A 25,864-nucleotide genomic window follows, 5' to 3' on the forward strand; every position below is an offset into this window, starting at 1 on the left:
GATTAGTAATGAGGAAAATAATGAATGCTGATGAAATAATGAAGTACCATAGAAGAGAACCGAGAATGAATGGAGTTATACGAAACAAGGATAGGAACCCAGAATTACTCGATACAAAAAAAAAAATAGTGATTGTATATTGTGGTATACCGGGGTTGACGTGCTGTCAGTGGATTGAATCAAGGCATGTGAAGCGTCTGGGGTAAACCATGGAAAGCTGTGTAGGTATGTATATTTGCGTGTGTGGACGTATGTATATACATGTGTATGGGGGGGGGGTTGGGCCATTTCTTTCGTCTGTTTCCTTGCGCTACCTCGCAAACGCGGGAGACAGCGACAAAGTATAATAAAAAATAATAAATAATATAATCCTTTAAAATGGGAGAAAAATACAAAAATTATTCCAGAGGTGATTTGATGGTTGTTCATTGAACACAATAAATTAGTAGTATCCCAAAAGACAAACAGGAATCAAATGGTGATCTATTCAGCCAACATGAGTAAAAGGCAGCAATAGATATTGAGATTAGAAGAAAATGCAGTCGGAGAATTTAATCAGCTAGGAGAATTCACCACTGGGACAGGGTGTACTCCTGACCATCTTTCTTTAGAAGACAGAGTTAGCAGTAATGAAACTGATGTAACTGATGATGCAAAATTGCAGATATTTGTAAAGCTATGTATGTAATACCAGTATGTATAGGAATGTCTCAGCTAACTTCTAAGCAGTATAGGCAGGTTAGTCTGACTTCCTATTTAATGAATATCTCTGAAAGTGATAAAATAGCACATGTTAACCTGTAAACTATCCTGTAAATTGTGGCTACTGGAAAACCAAGCTACCATGCTCTGCAATTAAAGCACAAGAAAAAAGATGGCATTGAAATTTGTTTAGAATGAAACATATACTTGCAGAAGTATGAAAAGTACAAATCCCTGTATTTGTAATTATTTTGTCTTGCTGGAGTGTTGGAATGCGCTTTTAGGGGCTGCCCAACAGACACCTTGGTGTGAAGCAAGGGATGAGCAAACAGTGCAACACAAGGGAAGAGAAGGAAGTGAGGAGTGAATCATTGATCTTGTTGCTCACTGGAAGTGAGGAGTGAATCATTGATCTTCTTGCTCAGCTTTTAAGACCATAATGCTGAGGTACTGTCTCGGATGATGCATATCGCTGTTGATCTTGTATAGATAAGAAGAAAGTTTATCGAAGAATAACCAAGGAGCTTTAGTTAATTAACACTTATTTGTGCTAGATATCCTCCTGCACCACCTGTAGTGTGGAAGGTAAATGTACACTAATGATGAGTGTCATGGTTTGGATTTATAGATTGTTCAAGTTGGTAACTGACACAAAGAGAGTATACAGGTTTTTCTTAGCATCACACTTCATTAGACTTCCCTTGTGTTCCCCCAGTATCTTAGGAAGCAGATGGTATTGGTTCATTAGGGGACAGCAATGCACTTAATTCCTCTATGCCAACAGAGATGCTGCTGAGGGCCAGATTGATGCATAGGTGTTGTGAGGAGCCCTTTTGTGACATGGGATATGGTTTATGAATGTTATACTAGGTGCACAATTTAGAATAGTGGCTTGCAAAATCTTGTCTTGGGTGCCCAGCTCAGTCTGTAGGATTGAAGACCTCCAAAGACTCCTCAAGGTATTCATAATGTATGTCACTTGATTCTGTGTCAACAAAGATGTATTTTACAGTTTAAGGGTTAAGACACCTGATAAAGAAAAAGTGCGTAAATGAAGGCCAACATGTATTTTTTCCAAGAAAAAGTATGCAGACACAATTATCAGTTCAATAACGGAGACATGGGAATTCTTGACCCAATCACTGTTTTAATGAAAGTTGAGTTTATGATGTGTTGAGCTGTTTTTTAAAGTTCTTGAAAGAAAAAGTATATTTATTCATCATAAAAGTAAATAAACAATTTGTCATACTGAATGAGTAAGTGAAATAAGTCATGGTGGATAGGGGATACTGCCTTAGTGAAGAGAAGTTAAAACATAGGTGTGATCACAAAGAATTAGAATGTTGAGATAACTTTGAAAAAATAGAAATACTGGTCAGGTAGGGTAATGAGTAGAAACGATGACAAGAACTTTCCCATGAGACAGAAAGCTGATATCATAAATGTTCAGTGTGTGCATTCGTAATAAAGTGAATACTGCTGATGAGGTAAGCTGAAATGGGTGAAATGAAGGCAATTCAAAAACTTCAAGCAAAATGAAGAATTGAAACGAATGGGCTTACATTAGACTTGAAAGAACTCAGAATAGGAAGTATAGAAATATGCATGAAGACTGAACTCCAATTTCCTAGATCTCTTTCCAAAGTCCCCTGCAACCCAAGGATGTGGTGTTTCCAGTTGCAGGGAAATGTAGACCTTTGGATTGAAAAGCTCTTTGACGAGATTGTATACTTGGTGATGCAGCCTCACTAATTACAGTTTAACCCCATGCAAATAGTTTGGCAACACCTGATGATCTATTTTAGACAGTAAAGGGTGATACACTCTATGATTCAAAACAACAACTTGGACGAAACCAGACTAGTAACTTTACAAAAAATACCCTGGAATATTTCAAAAGGGAAGGTGAAGGGATCAGGGAAACCTTGGAAAGGTCTTTGGAACATGGTTGTGGTTAGGGGACTGTTGTTTTGGTGCATTCCATAACAACTAGAAAATGTATGTGAACAGTTGAGACCTTTTCTTTGTCTGCTCCTGATGCTACCATAATATCATGAGAAATTGTGAACAAATATGGGGGAGAAAAATGAAAGCCCAAACAAAAATTTAGGAGACCGCCAAAAAAGATGCAAAGACTTTAATGTGTAAAGTGAGGGAAGGGACTAGGAGTTGTGAACAGCTCTTGAAAGATCAGAAATGTGTATGAAAATTATTTCAAATGAACGCAGTGCATACAACAGTGCAATGCTTGTGTTATTATTAGATAAGTGGTATAATCATTGAGTTGCACTTGCCATGCTTTATGAAAAAATCATTTCATAGGTACTCTGTTGTCTTTACTTTCTTCACACTTACTTTATAGTACCCTTTCTTTTTCTCACCCATTTTTATGTTTATATCCACATACATATGTGTGCAAATGCACATATTTATCTTAGTGTTTTTGTTTGTTTGTTTGTGTGAGTGTTTCTGTGTGTGTGTGTGTGTGGATTTATAGGGGAAGAAAAGAGTGTGAATTGGGGAGCTGACATTTTTTGGTGTGAGCTTGTGCTTAAGTATACTTGTGCGCAAAGTGCTTTTACTTATAATATACCTTGTGTGCATGCATGCATGTTTGTTGAGTTTGTGTGTTGTTTTCCCCCTTATTCGTTCTTTATGGTTTCACATCTGTTGCAAGGCTTTCCATCTGAAATACTCTCCAGATGTGTTGATCATTTCTATATGCACACCAGTGTAAATCAAAAACATAAACTTTATTTGTTGCCTCACCCTCTGACTTTTATTGTTTAATTTTTCATACCTGCACCCATCTTTTGTGAGAGCGAGTATGATTGGATGTTGAACAGGTGATTTATTGTTAGTTACTGCTGCTTTCATTGGCAGTAATTATAATGTAATTTATCATTTTTAGCCTCATGCTTTTAAGTTTGTCAGTTTCTTTTTCATGAAGGTATTTATTTATTCCCTCGTTTGCTTAAATTCTTAAGTTAAAGTACTGTGTGCAGAATCCCTGCCATAGATTGAATTCACAAGCTTATTAGTTAAATAAAGTGTTCCCCGATGCTTTTTCTTTAGCATGAGCCCAAAATTCTGTTGATTTTGATTATTTCTTACTAGCACTGTCTGTCAGTGTATTATTATTTAAACTTATGTTAACTGTAGGTTTGTTTTATTCCATACAAACCTCTTTGGACTTTCAGTAGTAGCTGCAGTAGCAATGCTTGTTTAAACTTATGTTGAGTAGCTTGTAGTGGTTAACAGTGAAGATCTGTCGTTAATATTGTCCACGGAGGTTTGAGTGGAGCCCATCTTTTGTGTGTTTAGTATTTAGTGAACAGGAACGTGACACCTGTAACCAACCACCTGTTTTTCTCTTCTCTCTCTTCCATTCCCTCACGTCGGTGACCTTTTCACATCACTTTGTTGCCGATCCTGTAACTGTTGGCTGCTGATGACATCCTGCGGGAACACATTCCTCGACCATTGACTTGTGTAGGTGTATATCCTTGCGTAACATCCGTGACAATGAGGAAAAGGACTCTGCATTCCGTGGGGTGTGCAACATGATCAGTGTAAACCCAGGAGGAGTGGTGGAAGACTTCATATTCTTCTGTGATGCTATTGCTTCGTGGATCAGCCCCAAGCAGGATCTCAAAGAAATGTTTCATAAGGTAACAATTCTTTAGGGTTGATTCCCTGTTGTTTCAGGATAGTGTGTTTGTATGATCCATTTCATTAGCTAGGCATCAAATATTTAAAGTTCATTTATTTAAGTTGAATTTGAATTTTTGATTGATTCTTACTTGAAAATGTGTTGATGTAATTTTCAGAAATATTATTGATTTTTAAGAAGTTATGGATGATTTTAATTATTTACCAGCCCTGAGGTAAAGATGAACAGGTGGATGACTGGTAGCAAGCCATCATCTCATCCCAGGATTTGAACTTGGGTGGGCGTGTGTGAGAATCAACAGTGTTAACCTTCATGCTAACTAGGATCTTACATTGAATCTGATTGCATTGCTCTGTAACAGAGTGCCTCAAGATATATAAAGTCACGTCCAAGCTAATGCTCATCCTGATTTTCTTAATGCCAGAAGTATGAGACTTTAACATAAGCACTTTCTACTCATAGAAATATATATGAAATGCATTAATATTGTTGATGGCAGCTTCAAGTGAAAAAGTGCAGAGGTTGGTGTCTGATTTTTTGAGTGTTTGAAAGGAGAAAGGTGAGAGTAAATGTTAATTAAAGCAAGGTTATTAGGTATTAAAAAGAGACAGGTTATTTAGAGTGTGAGTTTGAACAGAGTGACCTTGATAAAAGTGAAGTGTATTAGGTTCCATGGTGTAGATATTGCAGCAGGTGGAACTGTGGGAGCTAAAGTGAGCCATAGGTTGGATGAGGAGGCAAATGTATGAGGTGCATTGGGGATTGTGTGTAAGTAGAGGTCACTATCTGTTTTTGATGGTGTAGTTGTTAGTGTTATGTGGATGTGGTGCATGGGCTTTTGACAAATATGTAAAAAGAATAGGATGAGTATGTTGCAAATGAAATGTTTAAGGACAATTTGCAGTATGCAGAAGGTTGATCAAATAAGAAATTGTAAGGAAAAGGAGAGATGCAATTGAAAGGAATGTGTAAGAGCGAGCTGAAGTGTGTGTGATCAAATTATTTGGACATGAATAAAGGATGAGTGTAGAGGGTGTATGTGTCAGAAGTGGAGAGAGCAAAGAAAAGAGGGTAACCAAGGAGATGAAAGGATGGAGTGGAAGATGCTTTTGGGGGTTTAGGGCTTGAACTTGAAGGGATGGAGGGGAAGATGCTTTGGGAGGTTTAGGGCCTTAACTTGCTGGAGGGTTAAAATGAATTGGAGTGAATGGGCATGCATAGAATGAATTGAGTCATTTGGTCCATAAGGGTAACATACTGTCAATGGGCTTAACCAGGGTATATGAAGTTGTTAAGATAGGTCATGGAATAATTTGTGGGGTAGATCATGTAAAAGTTTGTGGGGCTCTCTGCTCCAGTTTCAGCACAAAATATAGTACATGACAGCTGGAAAGTAGATGTGTGCAAGTGCAGCTGTTGTTTGTTCAAGATGCTGCAGCACTAGGGCAGGAAAAGCATTTACGTACAGTAAACCATGGAAAGGGCTGTGGGGCCTCATGGATAGAATAGAGAGCTGTGGTTTCTGTGCATAACACACAACGGCTAGAGAATGGATGTAAGCAGGTATGGCCTTTGTCTGTTCATGGTGCTACCTTGCTAACTCTGGAAATGACGATGGAGTGTGTGTGTGTGTATTTATATATATGTATATATATATCCCAAGGGATAATGTGAGGAAGTAAAGTGTTTTAGATATCTGGGAATGGATTTGGCAGCGGATGGAACCATGGAAGCGGAAGTGAAAAATAGGGTGGGGGAGGGGGTGAAAGCTCTGGAAGCGTTGAAAAATGTGTGGAAGTCGAGAACGTTATCTTGGAAAGCAAAAATAAGTATGTTTGAAGGAATAGTGGTTCCAACAATGTTATATGGTTGCGAGGCGTGGGCTATAGATAGAGTTGTGCGGAGGAGGGTGGATGTGCTTGAAATGATATGTTTGAGGACAATATGTGGTGTGAGGTGGTTTGATCGAGCAAGTAGTGAAAGGGTAAGAGAGATGTGTGGTAATAAAAAGAGTGTGGTTGAGAGAGCAGAAGAGGGTGTTTTGAAATGGTTTGGTCACATGGAGAGAATGAGTGAGGAAAGATTGACCAAGAGGATATATGTGTCAGAAGTGGAGGGAATGAGAAGTGGGAGACCAAATTGGAGGTGGAAGGATGGAGTGAAAAAGATTTTGAGTGATGAGGGGCTGACCATGAAGGACGGTGAAAGGCGTGCAAGGAATAAAGTGAATTGGAACGATGTGGTATACCTTGGTTGACATGCTGTCAGTGGGTTGAACCAGGGCATGTGAAGCGTCTGGGGTAAACCATGGAAAGCTGTGTAGGTATGTATATTTGCGTGTGTGGACGTGTATGTATATACATGTGTATGGGGGTGGGTTGGGCCATTTCTTTCGTCTGTTTCCTTGTGCTACCTCGCAAACGCGGGAGACAGCGACAAAGCAAAAAAAAAAAAAAGAAAAAGATTTATTATTATTATTATCATTATTATTATTATTTTAGTTTTACTGTGTAGTAGGATTTCATAGAACATGAGTAAACCATATTAAAAGACACTGTACAGTATATACTTGCTCTAGAATAGAAATATAAGTAATTCCAGAATATTGGTATTAGATAGCATCACCCTTTTTCCTTATATCTTATTTATTGTATTGTTGTTATTGCAGATACTGCACTGCTTTAAGGAACAGGTTGGTGAGGAGAACTGGAAGCGCTTCACAGAACAATTCCCCCCTCCATTGAAGGAGCGCCTCACCCAGCATTATGGAGTTTGAGCAGGTGGGTGATAGCTACCATTGCAGACTTGGGTTCCATCTTAAGTAAATGGTAATGATTTAGTCTCTGTTGTTACTCATGAAGGGAACATTTGTTTTCAACTGTAGAAGTGATTGTTTGCAAGGTCTGTTGGTCAGTTTCTAAGGAAAGCTGAACTATATTTTTCAGGTTGAAAAGTGCTGAATAATTACTAGGATCTAGTATTTTTCAAATTGCCCAAAATCAGATTTAATGCAAATATCTCATGAGAACAAAATTGGCAGAAACATTGTGGCAGATGGAGAGATTTGGTAGAAAACAGGTGAAACAAGAATGAATATTAAGATGGAAGACTTTTCATTCCACCCCGATTGATTGAAAGGTGAAGAAACTCCGATTGATGGAAATATGGAGGAAGGACCACCTTAGATATATGATCAATACTCTGTGTTGGTATAAATGTTGGTGTGAAATAGTCACTCAAATGAAAAATAAATGCAGATGCATTTAATAAATTGCTTGTGTGTCCCAGAAGGAATGAGCTGCTTTGACAACCTGATTACCCATGTTTAGGGTTTAGACATATTGAGTGTTGATATTGGAGGAACAAGCTGCCCTGACAACCTGGTTCCCCATGTTTAGGGTTTATACATTTTAAATGTTGATATTGGAGTTATAATCTTTTCTTTGCTATGATCCACTGGGATGGATTTCAAGAGGAGTGTTATCCTTAGGACAAGAAAATTTTCTTGTGATTTTGAAGTCAAAGATGTACTAGACCTGTAGATATTTTGGCATAATTTCATTTCTACAGGGTGCTTTTCATTATGACTTTGCATGTTTGTTTCTCTGAAACAGGGAAGCTAAGCTCATGGTCACTACTGGATTAGCAAATCATTTTGTTTCTGCATACTAACTTCACATCAGCCAGATGGTTTTCAGTAAGACATGGCTCTTGTATTCCCCTTTGGACAGTGCAGGTTCCTATTGATTTTAAGGTCACTGTCAACTATGCCTTCCTACACCTCTTCCACCACACATCTCACCTCTGCCTCCCCCTGTTGTATCTCTGCCACCAATAATACCACTTTCTAGCTGACTCCACCTGCCAGCCACCTATTTCACCTCTGCAATCCCTTTTAATTCCATTTCTGCTATCCCTTTTGCCTCCACTAGTAATATAACTCTTGCCATCTGCAACCCTCTTTTTGTACCACAATTCCTGTCATCGTCATTGCTACCCTTCCACTTCCGTGATGTCTACAACCATCTGTCCCAAACCCTTCTACCATCTCTACCTCTGTAACTACTGCATTTCTCTCAACAATATTTTAGCTAACCACAACCAATAGTGCCACCCCCTTTATGGTTATCACTACCACCATCCAATTGCTAATATTGTCATTACCCCTGCCATACTTTCTGCCACCATGTCCACTGTAACCACCTTTTGTATGACCATTACCACATTCTCTACTCCTCCTCAATTATAACTTTTACCACTAACCTTACAACCACTTTGTTAGCACAACCAAAACCACCTGTGCCACCATGTTTGCCACCACTCCCACCCCCTTCCATTACCTTGATCTAGGTCATTTGCTTCCCCACCACTTGCTCCACCATCATAGTTAACTTTCAGCCAGTATGGAATGTACGTATATTCATTTAAATTCATATGCTAATGCATTGTCAACATTTCTTGAGCATTCCACCAAAAAGTACGTCACCATCATCACCTACTTTTAACACCTCAGTGGTGAGCTTTAAGCTTTGTAATCAGAGATTACCAGTGTTCTAGACCAAGTTTTCTACTTTATGAAAAACACTTCCTACTCCATCTTATTCTTCCTTTATTTGTTTCTTCGATGAAAACCTGTCTGTGATAATCCTTGGTGGGGGATGTGGTTACTGTGAGGCTTGATAATGGAATATAGAAGACTAAGGAGAAATTATACATTGGGAAAGATCCTCATTTAGTAAATGAAACCTCGGGTTGTGAATTATTTTTTGTATTATCTCATGACCACAGTCATGTAGATTAGGGTACATTAACATCAAAAACATGTTGCCATTGAATCTTGAATTGGAAGCTTGTAAATTCCCTCATAATATTTGCAGTACAGTGGGAAGATACACTGTTGCAATCCTAATATTGAACTATTGTGGTAAAATTTAGTATTTTTTTTTTCTATTATATCCATTTCCAAAGTGATTCATACAGATTTGTTTTCTGCAGGTGGTGCTGCAACGATGTCAAGATCAGAGCCCAGGATGAGGGAATTAGACTCCTGGCCGAGCTCTGTGGCATATACAGTTAGGAGGCCCAGGTTCTCCAAGTCGTCGGACCCTGCGTGCCTGGGTGGGGGGAGGGATGAACTTCTCTCAGCCACTCTACTCAGCTTGCTTACCTGCCTGTTTGACAGTGTTGTCTTGCCATGAAGACTGCCAATGAATACCTGCAGAACAACTACAGGGCAGGTGTAGCTGGAGCAAGGAAGAAGCGGGTTAGTGAGAGGTGGCTGCTGCGCGCATCGTCGAGGGAGGGACTTCGCGATCTGGGTGGGGGGACGCGGAGGGAGGGGGGTGGTCAGCCCCTGGTGGGAGGGACTTGGGTGGGAGGCTTAGTCCCCAGCACAGAACATCAATGCCCACCCACCTGCACGCCCCAACCATACCTGGATAAGGGCGTGGGCAGCTGTGTGGGTGCACCACGTAGAGGCTGCTCCACTCAATCTATGCACTCCTGCCACATACCTCACATCACCTCATATGTAGGTAGAGTGATGGTTTGTATTATGTAAGATATGTAAATACTTGGAAGGTTTTATTTTCTACATGATTACATAATGTAATAAGTCTTTCCTTGTGCCAATCATGGTATCCATGACCATATTTTCTCACAAGTCATTGTTGTTTAGGTCATGTAGTGTTGCCTTTTTTTTTTTCCCCATCTAAGCAGTGTGGGCAAGATTCCAACTGCAAGATGTTGTGTGGTAGGAGTGATAGAGGGAGTCTGAAGTAGTGTGTGCCTCTCAACAGTAATTCTACCAGCCTGGGGCTTCTACTATTGCCAGTGTATTGGATAACCAAAACACTACCCTAATATGGTGCTACTTTGACTTTGTTCAGGTTTCTGTATTTAAAGCAGATGACCTCAGTTTAAGTGTAGATTATCAACAGAACAGGGCCAGACTAGTGATATCATAAAGTAATGTTTCAGTAAAGGCATATCGTAATGCATCCCGCGCTGATGTGTGATGTCACTGGTATAGCCACAAGCAGTTTCTGTAGGTTGAGTGGTGCTCAGGCTGGTAGCTATACTGTGCCTTAATGGTTTAATCTTCAGCAATGGGATCAAACAGAAAGGTTCATATCACCTGTCAATGCTGTTAATTGCTTGCAGTTTTTGACAGTGCTGCAAGCACCTTTCCTTACTCTTGAAAGGTTCATGTTGCTGTAAGGTAAACCAGAATATTTCCCAGTGCACACATAGGACTTAATGGAAACGACTGTGATCATAGTGATTTCTTTGATTTTTGTACTGTTATGCAAAGTAAGTTAAATATTACTTTCCCTGAAAGTCTCTACATTGAATCATTGATAAGTGGGATACATGCTGTGCAATAGATGTAAACTGATAAAATGGTGTTATGAGTGGGGCATGTTGTGGGAGAAATATTGTTAGTATTAATAACAAAAAGGGGACCTTAGCTTCATTAATTATAGGAGGGGTTTGGGGTTAGAGACTTAAACCCAACAAAATACAAAATTTATAGGTTTAAGAGCCAAAGAGTGTTCTAAGCTCAGTGCATTCTTGAGACTCATCAGACACCTTCCAGAGATATACATATCATCTTTGTATACACAGTAAACTCTTTGGTTCTTGTTGCGGGGGCTGAACGAGATATCATATTTTAGAATATATATGAAACTGCAGTATGTAGGCTATGGGCTAATCATGAGGGGCATATTTTCATTATTATTATTATTATTTTTTTTTTTTTTTTTTTTTTTTTTTTTTTTTTTACTTTATACTTTAGTTTGATAGAGGGATCCATTGGGGCAAAATAGCAAAAATTGTTCGGGGCATCATAAAAGTTTCTGGGTTCAACATTTCTGAAATCGTAAATTTGATAAGGGTTGTGTTGGCAGTCAGAATACAAGCTATTAGTACTTTTTTCCTCTTTTTTTTATAGGTGCATCCATCTGTATTTGGATTGTAGCAACCTCAGATCACAGTATTCTGCCTGTCAGCAGTAACCCTGGTAGCAGTTTGTTTGGTGTATCCGTAGACAAAATATTGTCAGTAGTGTTGTTATTTGCAGTGTTTCTTGCATGCCCTCAGTATGTTATAATAACTACTTGCATATGTATCAGTGACTTGTTAGTTGGCTGCCGGGCAACAATTATAAGCTTTAGATGATGTGGTCTCACCAGCTCCTTTCCAGGGTGAATACTGTGTCGTCAGTTGTCTCTGAAAATTATTTATACAGAAAGTGGGTTAACTGACATTGCAGGAATGTTAAATCAAGATAAAAGTATGCAGCAGTGTCTTTTATCTTATGAGGGTTCTGTAGTGTACAGTAATCTGGTTTTTTTTTTTTTTTTTTTTTTTTTTTTTTTTTTTTTTTTTTCCATCACGTTGAGTACGATACCTACCAATAATGAATCATATTTCCCTGGGGTATCCAACCATATCAGCCAAAAATCTTCATGCTGAAATGAAAGTTTGTGTTGTGGGAATTAGTTAAGGGTTTGGGTTGAGATATTCATCTTTATGTGTGGTAAGTCAGCCTCGCATATAGATGCAGATTAATTCAAATTACAACTTCTTGAAAACAATGTATGTTTTGAATACATTCAGTTTGCCTTTTAAGGAATGGATAACTTTATCCCAAAACTTTGCAACCCTTGCAGTGGAATTTGGTTTGAAGTTTTATGTTGGTAATGGTTGGGTTTGGCCTGACAAAATTAAAGGAAAAACTGGTGTTCCTACACATTTATAGCTAAGAGGTGTTTATCTTCAGTGCTCCAAGCTAATCTGATTCAAAGAGGAAGACTAGACTTAGAGACTGATTTTTGGCTCCTCAAGTTACTACCAAAAAGTTGTGTAACCATTTAATGTATTTGATCTTGGTGTAGCCCCAGTCTTGCCCAGTTCTAGCTGCCCAAACTTTAAAAAAAAAAAAAAAGAACCTAATGTTCTAATAATTTCCTTGTGATAGGAAAAAAGATAATTATTCTTTCTCTTCCTGGCTGCTTATCATGTAGCTGCCATGGTTTTTGAGCATTATTTTGGTATGATCCTAACTTAGATTGGTAATAAGGATGAAGTTTGTCACCCTTTTTGGAGCTCTGTCTGTTTTGTCCTAGACTGTGCCTTAAAGTCAAAATATTCCCCTGACAGTCAAATGGTTTATTTGTTCGCTCTCTGTGAACACATTGCATGCCAGTGTTGATAGTTGCGCCATTATCTGAATAAAGGACATGGGCTGGTTATTCAGAGGGCAACACCAGTGTTCTGGATGTATGCGCCCAAAGTAGGTATGAATTAGGTGTTACTAACATAACGAAGGTCCGCCTCTAATGCACCACTCTGTCATCACATCACCTACACCTGTGCACCATATTTCTGGCTTAGGGTTAAGGCCTGAGAGGATGGTCAAGTTGGTATTGGTTAGTAAGTCGGAAGAGATTACACTGTGTGTGTCTACGGAGGAAGATAGAGGTGTTTTGTTGTCGTAAGAAGGAAGTTTCTATCTGTTTATATCACAAAAAGTGATTCTCATTCATGTGATAGGCCCAGTCAAATGACTATGCGAGAGAATAGGAAAATTTGCTAGGCTGAATATGTCATTTGGCAGTTAGGAAAATGTTCTTCGTGTCACAGTGCCTCTTAACTAGCTGCTAGGAAAATTGTTAGGCTGAAGCACTGCTGACTGCGGAGACTTGTCTTTTTTTTTTATTATTCTTATAGATATTGCAGGTAGGTTCAGGATAGGTTGTAGGAGTAGGGAGGGATGGAATGGTCAGACACATGTATGGCTAGGTAAAAGTTAGGAGCTGGGTGGGTGCTCACCTTGTACATTTGTATTAGCAACTTACTTTCGTAGAGCTCCCTTTTTGTGTGTTTTCTCACAAACTTGGACTTGGTGAAATGATGGAATTTGTTGTTAATGGATTTTGTGCATCATATTTTAATATATAACTTATTATTCACTCAGTAGAGTGAGGGTGTATGTATGACAGCTGTATCTTTGGATGACTGATTTTTCTTAACAAATTCGTGTTCTACGAATTTATTTTTAATGCGGGTCCTCTTCTTAGTTTCTGATCATGCTCAGTGATGATAAGAGTTTAATAGTTATGGTTTTAACTAGTCATTAATATGTTAGGGATACAGTCTTACACTATTTTTATTTCAGAGATGTTATTATTAGGTGTTAGGTTAATTTTATCCTATATTTTGCTCATTTAATGATGATCTAGTACAAATATTGTTGTTAATATCAGTTTTAGATATTTTGTTAACTTAATTTTTGATTGAGATGGAAATGAAGCCTCTCGGGCATTAAACCTAAGCCAGTGAGTGTGTTTGTTGAACTTAAGAATATGGCGCAGTCTTTCCCTTGTTTTGAAATGCTTGTGGGTCACCATTAACATTTTGCTGTCTGCCCAAGGATGTTTTCTTGTACAAATTGTTGGTTTTTGCTGTGATAGATGTAAATCCTGATTTGTAAATCATTTGTGATATATGGTCTTTGCACAAATTTAGGCTTGAATGGTAGGATTCTCTTTTGATAGGGCTTTGTTGGTTATTTGGCTGTAATTAGCAGTATATTCTGCATGGTTATTGTGCACCTTTGAGAATACCTTGTTGCCATACATTTGGATTCACTGTGACTTTGTAATATATTGTATATAGGAAGATTTATTTTTTTGTTTGTGTCACTTGATGCAGTTCTGTCTTACCCTTTGTTTACACATGTATATGCTATATTTTTTAACACATCTTTTTCCAGCTTATATCACCACATGTTAGGGCCCCTCATAGTATATTCCATTATTTTTTTTTTTTTATTTCAGTAGAAATTACCATAATCTAGTATTTATTGTTACCCATCAACACAGCCTCAGTACATAAAGTATGGTAGCATATTGTTTGTAGTGTATTGTTGAAATTGTTCACTTTCATACACTATTCTCACCACATTCAGCTAAAGAACTAAGGTCTGAGTGCTTTTTACAGTCGTGAGTTTTAGTGTCTAGGATTTGAAGTAACTGACAGACTATAAGGAAATATTGTTATCTCTTTTATACAGAATACCTTAGAGTGCATATTAGAACGCAAGTAGCTTTGTTTGTACTTTAAGAATTCCATTTGACCTTAGGGCAGAGTTTTAGAAATGAATTATTTTTTTGGTGATCCCTTGCAACTAAATATATTTCTGTAAACTGTATATGTAAGTTTTATAAGACATTTTTAAAATTATAACTTTGATACTAAAGGAAGGTGCAAGTTGAATTATGAAGTGCAGAGGTGTAGAGTGATGTGGCTTAAAGTTTCTCCCAAAAGTTCTTTACTTCTGTTCTCATAAATTTTGTTGGTTATAGGAACTTTTTTTTTTTTTTTTTTTTTTTTTTTTTTTTTTTTTTTTTTTTTTGCTCATAAGTGAACAGGAATTCATACATTAGAGAATTTACTGAGTTAATTGAAAAAAAAATTAGTCCCATGATACTTGGGAAAACCATGATGCATATTGTAAATTATTTTCTTAAGTACCAGTCATATATATATAATTTTTTTTTTTCCATGATAATGAAGTAATTTTCATGACTAGAGTCTTCCTGTTAATTAGATCAAATTTTCTGTCCAGTAAGCAGACAGGTTGACTGTATCAAATAATTTTTTTAATTCTGTGCATAAAGAACTTTATTGATGTGATCTGGGAGAATTGGTCACAAAGGTGCGAAACCAGCCATGTCACCTTTCCTATTGCTGTGGTGAGGGACTAAGAGGAGGTGGGGCAGCAGCTCACTTGGTGCTGTAAGTGACCTATCTATGTATAACTAATAATTTTTTTGCTCAGGGAATTGCTGCTCTTCATTAAGTGGGGCTTTAAGGGTGGGATGGGGGAAGGGGATGGACAATAGGTTCATATATTGGTGTACAGTATTAAACTGCTCTCCGGGTTAAGGTAGTCCCTTGTTTATTGGGATTACACTAAGAATGAAAAATTAGTCATTCCAGTTTTGAAATAGAAATTTTTTAATGCTTTGAAGGGAAGGGAGAAAGGTCACTAGCCCTAAGCTGTCACCACCTCTGCCTTGCCCTAGTATACACTGTGTTGTTAAAAGTAGTGGTGCATCAGTATAAATGGAATGGTGAAGAAATGTGTTTTACTTTACCTTGACAGAAACCTTAAACATAAGCTTGGAGTCTTCTGTGAAGTCGTGCTCTACAGACACTAGCAGTTGTTATATTACTGTTAATTTTTGTAGGTTATCTTTAATATTTTCACATAACTGCTTATTAGAGTGACTACCACTTTTATGGAGCAAGCATGAACTGTAAAGGTGTTCATTAAGCAAGTGTAAATATGTACAAATCATATTCATGAATTGTAATGTGTCATTTAGTGAATGCAGGACACAAGGTAGAACCCACTAGTGTAAATTCTTTCCCCATCACCTCAGCCAAGGAAATTGCACATTATCTTCAGGGCTGTCACTTGTTTCTTCATATCCTGCGTTTACGTATATTTATACTTATTTACATACTTTGTCGTTGAGATGTATGTGTATATATAAGTACATGTGTGGACGTGTATGTATATACATCTGTATGTGGGTGGGTTGGGCCATTCTTTCGTCTGTTTCTTTGCACTACCTCAGTAGCGCGGGAGACAAAGTATATTTTCTTTCTTTCGTACTATTCGCCATTTCCCGCATTAGCGAGGTAGCGTTATGAACAGAGGACTAGGCCGTAGAGGGAATATCCTCACCTGGCCCCCTTCTCTGTTCCTTCTTTTGGAACTTAAAAAAAAAAAAAAAAAGTGAGGGGAGGATTTCCAGCCACCTGCTCCCTCCCCTTTTAGTCGCCTTCTACAACACGCAGGGAATACGTGGGAAGTATTCTTTCTCCCCTAACCCCAGGGATAGAAAGCGACTAAAAAGGGAGGGAGCGGGAGGCTGGAAATCCTCCCCTCGTCTTTAATTTTCCAAAAGGAGGAACAGAGAAGGGGGCCAGGTGAGGATTTCCCTCAAAGGCTCAGTCCTCTGTTCTTAACGCTATCTCGCCAACGCAGATGGCGAATGGTATGAAAAAAAAATCTTTCATGAATGTCATTTAATTTAGCATCAGAGGCTCTCCCGTCCAAATGCATTGACCCTACTCCTTACTTCTGCCACACCTTGCAAGGGCCTTTACAGTAAATATTAACTTGATCATTTTATCAGCCAAAAATATATTAGGTTAGCTCACCATTTCACTTATGAGTAACAATTACTGACCAAATTGAGTAACTTTCTGTAACTCACCTTGCATTTAGGGGTAAAACGTTTCATCATGTACTAAATCTAAATCTGTTTGAAACAAGTTAAAATCTAATATTAGTTTACCTAGGTAAGATAACCGCTAGTTTCCACTAAGTGTAATTATTGGTTAAGTTTGTTGCTCTGTCTTGTCTAGACATTATTTTGAGTAATATTTGGTAGTGTTCCTGCAAACCATAATAACATGGTTTATTGCTAAATTTGGTAGTATACCACCCCTTGTAGACATTTGGACCTTTTAGATGGTTAGTTACAGCAGTTAAATAAATGGAAAGTAACTTGGGAGGAATGATTGCTTATGTGTACGGGTGAAGGGTGTAGGTTGTATACCAATGAGAAAGGTGAGTGACTGGTAGGATGAATTTGCATTGATTTAGAAAGAAAAGTTGTATGAGTGAATGCTGGGAAGGAATGTGTGATTAGTAGGTGTACAATCGGAAGTGACAGGTGGTCAAGATAAAGGTGTGAGGTCTGGAAAAAAAAAAGAAAAGGCAAGTGAGGGTTAGGGTCAGAATAACGGAGGAAGTAGGGAGAACACCTCAAGGGAACAAATAGAATTGAACTCCATCTTGGGGAATGATTGAGTTCAGGATTGCTAAACAGTTTTGTCATCATGTATTTGAATATCATTAGTTCCTTTCTTCAGTCTTGATAAGACCATTAATCTCTGCAGTGATATGTCTAGGATAGGATTACCATATCCTTCACTTGTTTTAGAGGAAGATAGCAAGGGGCCAAGTGAGGATTTTTTCCCTGTAAGGCTGTGACATCATATAAACTAGGGAAATGGCGTATTTGTGTGACAACTTGGTATAGTAGTAAAGTGGGAGTTTCACAGTCACCCACTTAACTTTGTATACTTATATCTTGATCCTGTATATGTATGCTTTGATATACACCTCTGACTAAGCCCGGCCTTTGACGTTGCCCTTAAGGGTCCGGTCACCATGTCCCAGAGGGGATGATGCGCATGTGGCCTGGGTGTGGGCCAACTGCCGTGCCAACCCAGGGCCCTTCTTTGTTCAGTAACGTTAACCATCGCAGTATGAAGGCCAGTGATATAGAATGTTTCAGCCGAAATATTTAATGCTCATAATTATACAGAATAGTAAATTCCAAAGACATGATTATAGCTTGATTGAAAATCCACAGAGGCACTATAACATGGCGAATGAATGACTTAACCAAAGTCAATAGTTACTTGCATCATCTTGTTCCTTATCGAGTGCCATGCTAATGTAATTTCTCAGAATTTGCTGCTGCATAGTTGGAGAATGCATCTATATTGATTCTTTAATAACCTTAAGTCTGTTGAAAAGAGGATCGCCAGGTTCATGCGTGGCACAGCTATTGTCTGTTGTTTACATTTGGCAGAGTATGAACGCATGTCGGTAAATGTGGGGTCTTTATTGGCAATAAATAGGCTTTCGTACATCTATGTTGCCAAATGTCCAGGTTTGGGAAGGAAATTACCAAAAAAACATAGATTCTCTGGTGTAGTGGAACAGTGTCGTGTCATCCTATTCATCTTTACAAATAGTTTTCCTATATTTCATTAACATTTACCTAATAATTGCTAAAAAAAAAAAAATGTGCAGGAATTATCCATTACCACATCTCCATGAAATATACAATATTTGCATATGTTACAGTGATACTTAATGAAAAAAAAATAATAGAAGCGTTAAGAAGAACCTTTGGTGGGCATGTCTACTGCCGGACCAGCCATACCTCGTTCCTGCGTTTCCAGAACTTGAACGGTGGGTCGTAGGCATTCCTGGAATATTCCAGTATACAGTCAACAACAAAAAGTATCGGTACATCATCCGTGTTCTACTTTTTCAAACTACGATGAGTTGATATGAATCACCGCGTGTTAATCAGATGTAATTAAGAGTTTAAAACTACAATAATTCCAAAGGAATTAAAGATGGACGTATGTGTCAGATGAATAAGCAAGACTGCGATTCTTGGGTATAACGGCCTCCTGGCCTTTGATTCAACCCTTAAGAGTTAGGCCAAAGGCTAGTCAAATATATATATATATATATATATATATATATATATATATATATATATATATATATATATATATATATATATATATATATAACGACTGGTCGAACCGTCGTGGTAAAGTTTTCAAGCCACTCTCTGCCCAGCACTTACCAGAATACGAGGTTGCGAGTGAAAGACTTCCCCGCCTCCGTCAACACTTCACTTAGGTCTTCTGCCTCTTTGTTCCAGGTGTCCTCGTCCTGCGCGTATCCTCCAAACTTCCTGCGGGAGCCATACAAACACCTGTTCAGCTTCTCACGAGCTACTTATGCACACTGCTCCTTTTTGTGGGTCACGGGTGACGTGTATATATGGAGTGTAAGGAAAGTACGGCTGAGGGACATAAGTTTAGGTATGGATGTTTGATGTGTCCATATCTAGAGAGGATGGGACAATTGTATGAAAACTTCGGAATACATTGTAAACGGATTTTGTGCCTCAGAATGACTTTGGGGATATTGCCTTCGAAATGCTTTCATAGTAACTTTCGTTTGTACCAGTCAGTGTAGCGCTTTGTTCCGTAATGTGGCGGGATTTCAATTAGCGGTTGAGTTATTAGGTTTTGATCTCTCGGAAGAAACTAAGGTTGGAAGTGATGGATAGATGTTGATATTGGTGGATAGAGGAGAGGCCAGACTAACCTGGTAAAGACGGTAGTGTCAGGACGGCTTGTGATCACCACCCGTGGGTTGGTGGGCGCTGGCGGGTCCGCTTGGGCAGCTTCGGGGATAAAGAAGCAGGCACTGTACACTTTGTGCTCCTCCTCCGTCCTGCATTCTACCGATACTGGGGTCCCCATGACCAGCTTCTCTCCTGTGGATCCGGGGAAAAAGGTATTCGATCTTCATGTCTGGTAGTTGATAGTCGCTGCTGAAACAAATTTATAAATCTACGAAGTTTTTGCCCTAAGGCTAAGAATCTACGAAGTATTTGCCCTAAGGCTAAGGCGTGACGATTCTAAATTACGTCGAGGCTTCACTTTTTTTGGGACAAGTGACAGATTTCTGGTTTTGGGCAGGGAACAAGTATGACATTTTAGACGAGCCATGACAGAACCACATATATGGTAGGAAAGTGATATCCTTATTTTGAACAATACACAAGGAATACGGAAGTTCAAGGAACACTACTTACCCTTACTGTTGTCGCCCCCAATGTACCCGAAAAGCCTGAGGAACACGTCGATCTGGTCGCCAGTCGAGTAACTGCCGTTCTGTTTGGTACAGGCCCACTTCTTAGCAGGGTACAGCCGCTCCTCGAACCCCTGTAGCAACGTCGTCAGATGAGTGCAAGCCATAGGTAACCAAGTAGGAAGTGGGTTATAGGGGGTCATTTAATCATGCAGATGTAGTATGAGTCCTTTAGAGATTATATCTAAGTAATTTTAGGGCTTTTGAGTTAATGTGATCCGTGGGATATATCGATATATTTGGCAACGAATTATTGGTTTAGGGTGTGGGTTGATTCAGGGGGCGGAATTCATTTGAGTGATTCTAGAGACTAATATCTTTTGTCTAAATCCTAGGAACGTCCCTACAAAGGTACGTCCTAAGCTGTTGCTTATCACCGCTACTCACCTCATACTGATGGACCACGGTGTGCGGCGCTTCCTCCTGTGGTCCCAAAGCCCTAGCAAACGCCGAGAACTGTTGGAGAGTCACACAGGTGTGTAATGTAGAAGTAACTGCTGCTACCCATTCAAAATTCTTTTTTCCTCAAGGAAGAATGAAATTTCATCAGAGCTTTTTATCTCTCATGCTTAAACGAAGAATAAAGTCTGCTACACTCACCAAAGTAGCTGCTTGACATGGTCGGGTCACTCCTGCCGATACCAACACCACCACGACCAGAGCCAACCTCAACATTATTAAAGCCATCCCTTACTTCTTTCTCTCGTATGCAACTGAAAGCATAAATATCCATAGGCTGATTAATATATACATACATATCTGTGCAAATTGGAAAAAAAAATTGAATTAGAAATTTTTCCCCTTGGTCGACGATAATTTTTCTCTTAATAAACAACAGTAATCAGATAGAAATCGTGTGACTCTGCCTTTATCGATCTATATCCTGAAGAACAACTTCCTCACTGTCCGAGCGAGAACTGGTGGCGTCTGTAAATCTGCCCTTTCGTGAGCAAGGAAGCCTCGGTCACCCGTGTGCGTTCATCCGGGCAGAGTAGCCGAAACCTTATAAATATCGTTTGAAAAGGACGAAACGAATTTCATTACAACAGTAAGATTGTTTCGTAATTACTTTTTAACAACCCTGATTACTATGATGGAAATGAATGATGACTCTGGCGCAGTTGGAAATAATAATTCATTAACGAATTCGTACGTTACATCGAGGCTTATGTTTGGATACAAGTCCCGAGATCCTCATTTGACACCAGCATCAGTATTTAAGATATATAAATATATAAATATATAATTATATTAGATATGGTTTATTTTCTAAACAATAACCCCCATGGACAGGTTACGGCATTTTTTCGTTCAAAATAAGATTAAAGCTAATATAGACCTGTCTATAACCATCTTGTTTGTGTACCTTTTCCTGTTGTATCCCGCCCAACCCCAATACTGCATGTCATGGGAGGCAGGAAAGCACCCAGCGGGTTGGGGAAGGAATCAATCACTCAGCAAGGAAGTTAAGGTTGAAGGAAGGAACCCGTCATTCAGCAAGGAAGTTATGAGATCACTATACCTAGTTGAGAAAATGGCTATTCGAAGATCAAGGGTGGAACTAATGAGATCTAGCATCCCTCGCGCACGTAACAGGTAAGACCTACGCCTAATATACGGTAGTTATATAAATTTCAACGCGAATAATGTGTAGAGTTGACAGTAGTTAAAGGTGTTTACCGCACTTCCCCAGAACTACTAATGTCATCTTTTTTAATTATTCATTGCACTGCTCTTTGTGTTGTCGCCCAGTGTTATTATCCACTTGGTAATCAAAAGTCGTTGGATTATAATATCCGTAAGAGACGTGCTAGATCTGAGTTTATGATAAAAGAAAGTTAATTCGTCAGATCACACAAGAAAAACAAACTACCATAGATCACACTTGGGCCACAAGCCAAAATAGTACGGAAGGCTCCGTTCCACTGAGGTGATGTGTGGAATAAGAATACAGTAGAGCAACACGTTTTCATTTACCTAGTTGAAGCAGTGAAGTTGGACCAAGGTGAAGTGGAGCTGGGGGCCTGACGTGCCACTCTCGCCGGACACCAGCAGACTGAACCTCGCTCGTACACTTACTCGTTACTTAGGCTCATATACGCGGTCGATCCTCGCGCGAGATTTGTTTCTATATATATTAAAGCTGTTGTGTGTGAGTATTAGAATTCTTGGAGATTAATATGATCTTTCAGTTCTGGAAATCCATCCGATGTTTACGAGCTTCTCACATAATACGATAGTCTAAAGTTAGACTTGGATCAATAAAAGTTAGCTTTAAGATGTAACCTTAAACCTTTACTGTCATGATGCTGTAAAGCCTTCCTTCACATGCTACCCTGGTGAAGTTTACACATAATTTATTTGAATAATGTACGATGAGTATTTGGCATTAACCAAACCAAACCTACTCTAACCAACTTTTCATCAACTCACGTAATGTAACAACCTAACTTAATGTACCATAAATTCTACCAATTACCTAACCTCCTTTCATTCTGGTGGTGTGGGTACAAGACCAATCCCATAGTTAGGTTTAGGAATGGGTAGTCGAGGATTTTGAAGCTTTTCTTTTTCTTCAAATATATATATATATATATATATATATATATATATATATATATATATATATATATATATATATATATATAAGGGGATCCCATATTCATTTGCGATCTGTGAATTTATTTTGTCAGATGCCACGTAATATGTCGAGAAAACCTTACATATGACAACACAGATGCCCGACCTTGTCACGCGTTACGCATGAATCAAGGAACGAGCCTGAAAAGAAGAAAAAAAAAAAACGACGTTTTAAACAGGCAATAAACTTTCTCCGTAAGAGCAGAGTTTGGATGATCAGGGCCTCTGGGAACTCATCAAAACTTGAGCTTCGTTTTGGGAACTCAGGGCTTAGAGGTCTTACGATGCACTACAACTGCAGAAGCCGCGATTTTGTATGACGGGGTATAAGTCACTCTTAACCCCACAGACACCGCGTTACGTGGCCTAACGTACGCTGTGACCCCCTGTCACCACATATACACCGTGTGAACTTACGTATACTGTGACCCTTATGACCTCTCATTCAGTGTGAACTGAAACCTTATATACCGGTGAAAGAAATTCAAGCTAGGTATTAGAATCTGACGCTAATTACCTTCAAGAAAATTATTTCAAAATTCAAAAATGATTAAACCTGAAAGGAAAACTTCATTCCTCATAGTATGACAATGCACACCATCAAGAACTGTTAATAGAATATGTAAAAAAAAAAATATGATTCTCAGAATGGAAATAACGTAAATTGCTTAAACACCTTTTTAAAGAATTCTTCTTTTTTTTTTCTCTTCATTATACGACACTTCCGTAGAACGGATTTCAAGATTTTTTTTTATCACTTTATGTTAGAATTTCAGTAAATCAGTATCTTAGATGCTGGTATATGGATTAAACGAACAACGTACATGAAAATTATCTATATTAGAATTTATGTATATTATATATGTGGTTTATATATAAATACAGCAGATTTATGGTACAGGAGCACCTGTCTAGACTTATTGACGCCCTAATGGTAGGGTCAATGGCATGTAAGGAAATCATAAGCTGCGTAGTCTTAATCAGCTCCGAGGCTGTACGGCCTCTCCCTGTTGACGGGGTGCACGGCGATGTACGGCCTTTTTTTGTCCCTGTTGATGGGGTTAGATAGCATGCGCCGCAGTTGATGGGGTTGTGCAACCACCCGACTTGACAAGCACGTGGCCCTATCACGTCTCATATTAGATCGCATGCCGACGTCATGTAAAGAAAGCAGAAGTTTTTGTTTGTGACTCAAGGCAAGCACATGAGATAGGCTACCCCGTGCGTGGTGTCTATTTGTTGACCGATTGATTCATAATGAAAATAATCTTGTAGATCCCATAGATTATTTTATATATCATTGTGCAAAATCTGTTAGACTGTATAGTTTCCTAATGCTACCGAAATATACATTGAAGAATGATACATTGACCTTTGCTTAATTAAACACGTATTTTATTGAGTGTTCGAAGAAATTTTGTTGGGGGTAAGTTGGAGAGTTTGAAGATGAAAGATAGGAATAATGATTACCTTGACCCGGAAGGTATATGTCAGTGTCTAATTGCACGAACACGAAGGTCTAGGTCAATGGCGCCGAGGTCTGCAGACCAGACCGGCCATGATTATTAGTGTGGTCATCTCTGGCGACACTCAGCCGTCCCCACCACTTCCACCACCAGCCTTCCGTCACTCTACCACACCCAGCTGTCCTCATCGCCACCAAACCCAGCAAGCCCCACAAAATTGTATCCAGAAACCCTGTTATCACGATACGGTTATCTTAAAGCTGGTGTGTATCAAATTTGGGTTAACTTGACGTGTAGTACCGATGCCTAACCTGGAAGTGTCTTGTTTGTATCTTATGTACTCAGATATCTAATCATGATTACGCCATTTTACTTCTTGATTATTTTGATCCTCATTAAATATGGAGAGTGATTTGCTCCAACGGTCTTTCAATGCCAATGCGGAGTGCATGAGGAAATTGCTTATACTAGTACTAGTGATACACCAACGATTTTGCTGTTAAAGTGCGGTTAACGTCTCGTGAACGAACATACGACCATACAACCCTCAAATACGATTTGCACGACCCTTGGAGAACGCCCGTGCGGCCCCTAAGTACAGTCAAAAGTTTTGCCGCGACCTTTGGAGAACGCCCGTACGGCCCCTAAGTACAGTCAAACTTTCGCCGCCTTAAGGTCTCGTACCGTCAGTGCCCAAGGGCCATAACGTCGGTGTTTAAGGGCCGCATGACGTGACCTCATGCTCGAAAGGCTAATCAAGCACACACTTTGACAACGCGTACCACAATTACTACAGTCCTGTCGCTGATAAGCCTTGTTGGCACATCCAGAAGACCAGCAACAAGGCAGTGACACTTACCTCTGCGTCGGCCGTATTCACGGCTCACGCTTGCGCACCAGAGTCCTCTGTCTGATCGCCCCGTCGTCACATGGACGTAACTCCGTAGCTTCTGGGCTGATAACGCGAGATATGCTATCAGTTAGGCCGTGAGTGACAATGGGACCAAGTGATGCGTTGTTGTGTGTATGTTCCCGAGGGCGAATATGTTGTATGTTTATATCTTATCTCCCAAATTAGTCGATTGTGGATATCTTGAAATTAATAGGTAATATCATTCTTATCAACAGACATCATTCGGCTCATTTGTAGAAAAAAAAAAAGATTTCTAAATCTTAGCTCTTATCAAAACTAAATTCAGTAACATAAAAGCGCTTTCGATGATCTTCATTTCATGTCTTAAATGACTGGACTAGAATAAACCAATCAATTTCATGTCTTAAATGACTGGACTTCAATAAACCTGGGCGATAGGTAGAAACAGGAAACTTGACAATGATTATTAAAGTGCATCATAAAAGCATCAACATCAGTTTCGTTTTCTATTAACCATCAGCTGCACTTGCCGCTTGTGTCAGTTTCATTTTGTCGTTTGGAGTTGTTTGCCGGCCGTAATCTGCTGATGTTTATAGTGTTCATATACATTTGCAGGCGAAACATCGTACTCGAAGACCTAGTGGCCATGATCTTGAGATTGGAGTGCTCCTTCTTGAGAGGTAAGTACATGATTGCCTCCCCAACAAGGGAACTTGTCTAAGTAACAGCTGCAAAACAGTTTGTCTAAACTTCACCAAGTATACACCGGGACATTTTGATATTTGAAGGTAACAGACTGTACCTTGTATGTTCTAAGTGCTGTATATTTACCATTTAATACACTGTGAGCAGCGTCAGTTGGGCCACCAATTTTCAATGTGTTGAAAAGGATGCTTACGTATCCAGAGTAAAATTTGTATATATAAATATGCTGCTGACTTTATAGA

The 25,864-nt window shown here is 39.0% G+C and overlaps 2 protein-coding genes across 5 annotated transcripts in view; one reads left to right on the top strand and one right to left on the bottom strand.

Moving 5' to 3' along the window:
* Tnpo (transportin 1) overlaps positions 1 to 15,528 on the top strand; it is a 78,781-nt gene extending 63,253 nt beyond the window's left edge. For 2 of the 3 annotated variants that reach the window (XM_071661138.1, XM_071661137.1), the window contains 3 exons: positions 4,199 to 4,373; positions 7,044 to 7,155; positions 9,371 to 15,528. In XM_071661138.1, coding sequence (XP_071517239.1) covers positions 4,199 to 4,373; positions 7,044 to 7,151 — 283 coding nt within the window. In that variant the 3' untranslated portion in view covers positions 7,152 to 7,155; positions 9,371 to 15,528. Of the gene's footprint in view, positions 1 to 4,198; positions 4,374 to 7,043; positions 7,156 to 9,370 lie in introns of those variants that run through there. The other variant, XR_011712619.1, reaches the window with a different exon arrangement.
* Positions 15,529 to 17,757: 2,229 nt separating this feature from the next.
* LOC139748250 (heme-binding protein 1-like) lies at positions 17,758 to 25,055 on the bottom strand. Of its 2 annotated transcripts, none has more exons than XM_071661142.1 (7): positions 24,903 to 25,055; positions 20,538 to 20,650; positions 20,325 to 20,393; positions 19,882 to 20,011; positions 19,389 to 19,560; positions 18,859 to 18,969; positions 17,758 to 18,466 (listed from the first exon to the last, which is right to left on the bottom strand). In XM_071661142.1, exons 2-7 carry the CDS (start codon positions 20,622 to 20,624, stop codon positions 18,400 to 18,402), a joined length of 636 nt encoding a protein of 211 aa, XP_071517243.1. In that variant the 5' UTR covers positions 20,625 to 20,650; positions 24,903 to 25,055; the 3' UTR covers positions 17,758 to 18,399. The 2 variants fall into 2 exon arrangements, with proteins under 2 accessions (XP_071517243.1, XP_071517244.1); XM_071661143.1 differs by lacking the exon at positions 24,903 to 25,055 and adding an exon at positions 21,915 to 22,054.
* Positions 25,056 to 25,864: the final 809 nt, after the last annotated feature.

The sequence above is a fragment of the Panulirus ornatus genome, chromosome 73, assembly GCF_036320965.1.
Source record: "Panulirus ornatus isolate Po-2019 chromosome 73, ASM3632096v1, whole genome shotgun sequence".
Classification (NCBI taxonomy): Eukaryota; Metazoa; Arthropoda; class Malacostraca; order Decapoda; family Palinuridae; genus Panulirus; species Panulirus ornatus.